The sequence below is a fragment of the Nematolebias whitei genome, chromosome 14 (assembly GCF_014905685.2).
Source record: "Nematolebias whitei isolate Nwh7 chromosome 14, NemWhi1, whole genome shotgun sequence".
Taxonomy (NCBI): Eukaryota; Metazoa; Chordata; class Actinopteri; order Cyprinodontiformes; family Rivulidae; genus Nematolebias; species Nematolebias whitei.
Window position 1 is genome coordinate 36,594,962 of NC_056511.1, and position 3,107 is coordinate 36,598,068.

General features: G+C 50.0%; 1 protein-coding gene across 1 annotated transcript in view; it reads right to left on the reverse strand.

The window, feature by feature from the left end:
- Window positions 1-286: 286 nt before the first annotated feature.
- npas2 (neuronal PAS domain protein 2) overlaps window positions 287-3,107 on the reverse strand; it is a 35,625-nt gene continuing 32,804 nt past the window's right edge. Inside the window, exons 18-22 of the mRNA XM_037687505.1 lie at window positions 1,318-1,524; window positions 1,014-1,183; window positions 850-942; window positions 565-766; window positions 287-487 (exon numbers count right to left, since the gene is read on the reverse strand). Of these exons, the coding sequence (XP_037543433.1) occupies window positions 287-487; window positions 565-766; window positions 850-942; window positions 1,014-1,183; window positions 1,318-1,524 (873 nt within the window). The remainder of the gene's footprint in view (window positions 488-564; window positions 767-849; window positions 943-1,013; window positions 1,184-1,317; window positions 1,525-3,107) is intronic.

Here is a 3,107-nt window from a genome sequence, read left to right on the forward strand (position 1 = left end):
TAAAATAAAGAATCTTACAAAAAAAAAACCACTTCAAGTGGACAAGTGAAAGCATCTTTTTAAGAGCTTGGATCGTCCTCGTGTTCTGGCGGGCTCAGTGAGTGCGAGGAGACCCTTGACGCAGAACGAGCTTCTCGAGCTCTTCGAGCTCTTCAGATCCTGTGGGGGACGTCGGGTCAGTTCAGCCCGTGTGAGGCCGGCTCCCTCTGAACTCACCATCAAGTCTGGTTTCCGAGTGCCACGTCGCCGCAGAGGCAGGTCTCAGCGCTCCCACAAGTCCTCAGTGCTACCGAGTCAGCATGTTCTGGAACTCTGAAACACTGCCTGTCTGGTTTTGGGAATGTTGGTACTGTCTTTGCTGCTGCGGCTGCTGCTGCTGCTGCGCTTGTGGCTGCTGCTGAATGTATCCCACCGTGTTTTGCTGCGGGACATTAGTGGTGTGGAATAAAGCTGGAGTCGATCCACCGTGGACGAGTCCTTGAGTCATCTGTGGGAACAAAACGGAGCATAAAGATCCAAACTGATATGTGGAGAAGTTAAAAAGTGGCGCTGTGTGCGCGGTACCTGAAAGAACTGCTGTGGCTGCACAGAGTGCTGCGAGGCCTGAGGCTGAGTGTGGTAGGCTGACTGGGACTGGTGTGAGATGAAGGTGTTGTGCGGGATCATTATGGGGGACGTGAAGACGGGGGAGGGCACCAGAACGGCGTTGCAGTTGACCTGTTGCATGGTGAAGGACGGGGCGATGATCGGCTGCTCCAGGCTGTATCTGAGATGCCGGGGCAACAAAAAGCTCAGGGACAGTGGAAGAAAGTGCAAGAGACAGACTGTGTGTGTGTGTCGTCTGCGTACAGAGTTTGGGAGATTCCCATGTTGCACTGGGAGGGCTGGGAGGTGACGCTGCTCGTAGGAACCAGTGTCTGCATCTGCTGGTTCAGGAGCATTCTGCAGGCAACAGACTGAGTTACACTGAGGCTAACGGGGTTTAGCTGCAGCGTGTTCTTCAGGGCTCTCACCGTAACGATCCGTCCTGACTGAACTGGTTGTTGCTTTGTCTTTGGTTTGGGTTCTGCTGAGGCCTGGTGTTGGTCTGGGAGAACATCATGGGGTTGCTGTAGAAGGGCGTCGTCAGGCTCGTGTTTGTCTGCACGGGCAAACTCACCGACTGCCTGCTCCGACTAATAACCTGACGAAAACCAGAAAAATGCACAAATAAATCCAGTTTTACTTTGAAACAAACACGAAAATTTTAACATGATTAATTTTTAGAAGAAGAAACTGACTTTTGTGTTGACATTTTTCTCTCGCACGGCCTCATACCTGCGTTGATGGGGAGCTGTTTTCTCTCAGGACAGACTGGGGGGATGAGCTGTGAGCGCCGCAGGCCGATGCTTTGGGTTGTCCTGAGAGCTGCCTGATGACCCCCGACTGGTTCTGCTGGGCCGGCCTTCCTGGGCCCTGCTGCTGAGGCTGCTGCTGCTGCTGGGCTTGGCTGAAGTCGTTGTGGATAGGCTGCTGTAACAACATCTAAAACACACACGGAGGATTGTTTTAGATTTTAAAACAATATCTGATTCTCCTTAAAGTGGTGGCGCAGAGGTTAGAGAAGGTGGGCCTATGATCGGAAGATCGCTGGTTCAAGCCCCGGTACCAACAACATCAAAAATGTGGGTGGGGTAGGTGAAGCACCCACACCTGCCCCCACCCTCATTCGTCCCACTCTGGACCCTTGAGCAAGGCCCTTAACCCCCACCATCTGCTCCTCCAGGTGTCCTAGATGGCAGCTCTCTGCTCCACACAGAGGGCTGTGGTAGCTCGGTGTCTGTGGTCGTGTCAGGAAGGACATCCAGCGTAAAAAATAACTGCCAAGTTTTTGTGCGACTTACTTCGCTGTGGCGACCCCTGAAGAAGGGAGCAGCCGAAGGAAGAAATAAATAAATAAATTTGATTCTCCTTAAAAATAAATGTTTAATTTATATATTTTTCTTCTTTCAGCTGCTCCCTTCTTCAGGAATCACCACAGCGAACTGTCGTACGAACACTTGGTGATTATTTTACACCAGGTGTTCTTCCTGACCCAAATACAGATCACTGAGCTACCACAGCCCTCTGTGTGGAGCAGAGAGCTGCTATCTAGGACATCTGGGGAGCAGATGGTGGGGGTTAAGGGTCTTGCTCAAGGGCTCAGAGTGGGGCAAATGAGGGTGGAGGCAGGTGGGTGTGTTTCACCTTTCCCACCCACATTTTGATGTTGTCGGTACCGGGAGTTGAACCAGTAATCTTCTGCTCACAGGCCCACCTTCTCTAACCTCTGCACCACCACTCTCCCAAAACAAAATGTTTAAGTATATAATTCACTGTCTATGTGATGGACGTGTGACCTGTCCAGGGTGTACCCCGCCCCTCGCACAGTGATTGCTGGACATGGGCACTGGCGACCCCCGTGACCCAAAATGGAAGAAGTGGTAAAAGATAATGGATGGATGGATATAATTCAGTAAAGCTCTGGGATCGATTTACTTTTAAAGTTTAAAATAGAGCGGCATGGTGGATCAGTTGGTAGAGCTGCTGCCTCTCAGTGAGCAGGTTGTCTGGTATCAAATCCCAGCTGGGGGATGGGGGGTGGGGGGTGGTGGTTCTGTGTGGAGTTTGCATGTTTTCTCCGTGCATGTGTGGGTTTTCTCCGGGCACTCCAGTTTCCTCCCACAGACCAAAAACATGTATGTTAGGCTGACTGGTAACTCTAAATTGTCTCTAGGTGTGAGTGAGAGTGAATGGTCGTTTGTCTTGTTTGTCTCTGTGTCCATGTGATGGAATGGAGACCTGTCCAGGGTGTCCCCTGCCTCTCGCACAGTGATGGCTGGACATGGGCATCTGTGAACCCCGCAACCCAAAAAGGAAGAAGTGGGTAAAGATAATGGATGAGTGGAAGTTTAAAATAAAACACTACACAAAACATCAAGGTGGGATTGAAATAAAATCAACATGTAGTAGCTTGATATGACCACTAGGTGGAGACAAGGCATCAATTCTGCAATGGTTTGGCTTTACTAGATGGAAATTTGTTCATTGTGTGAATATATATATCTGAATATATATATATATATATA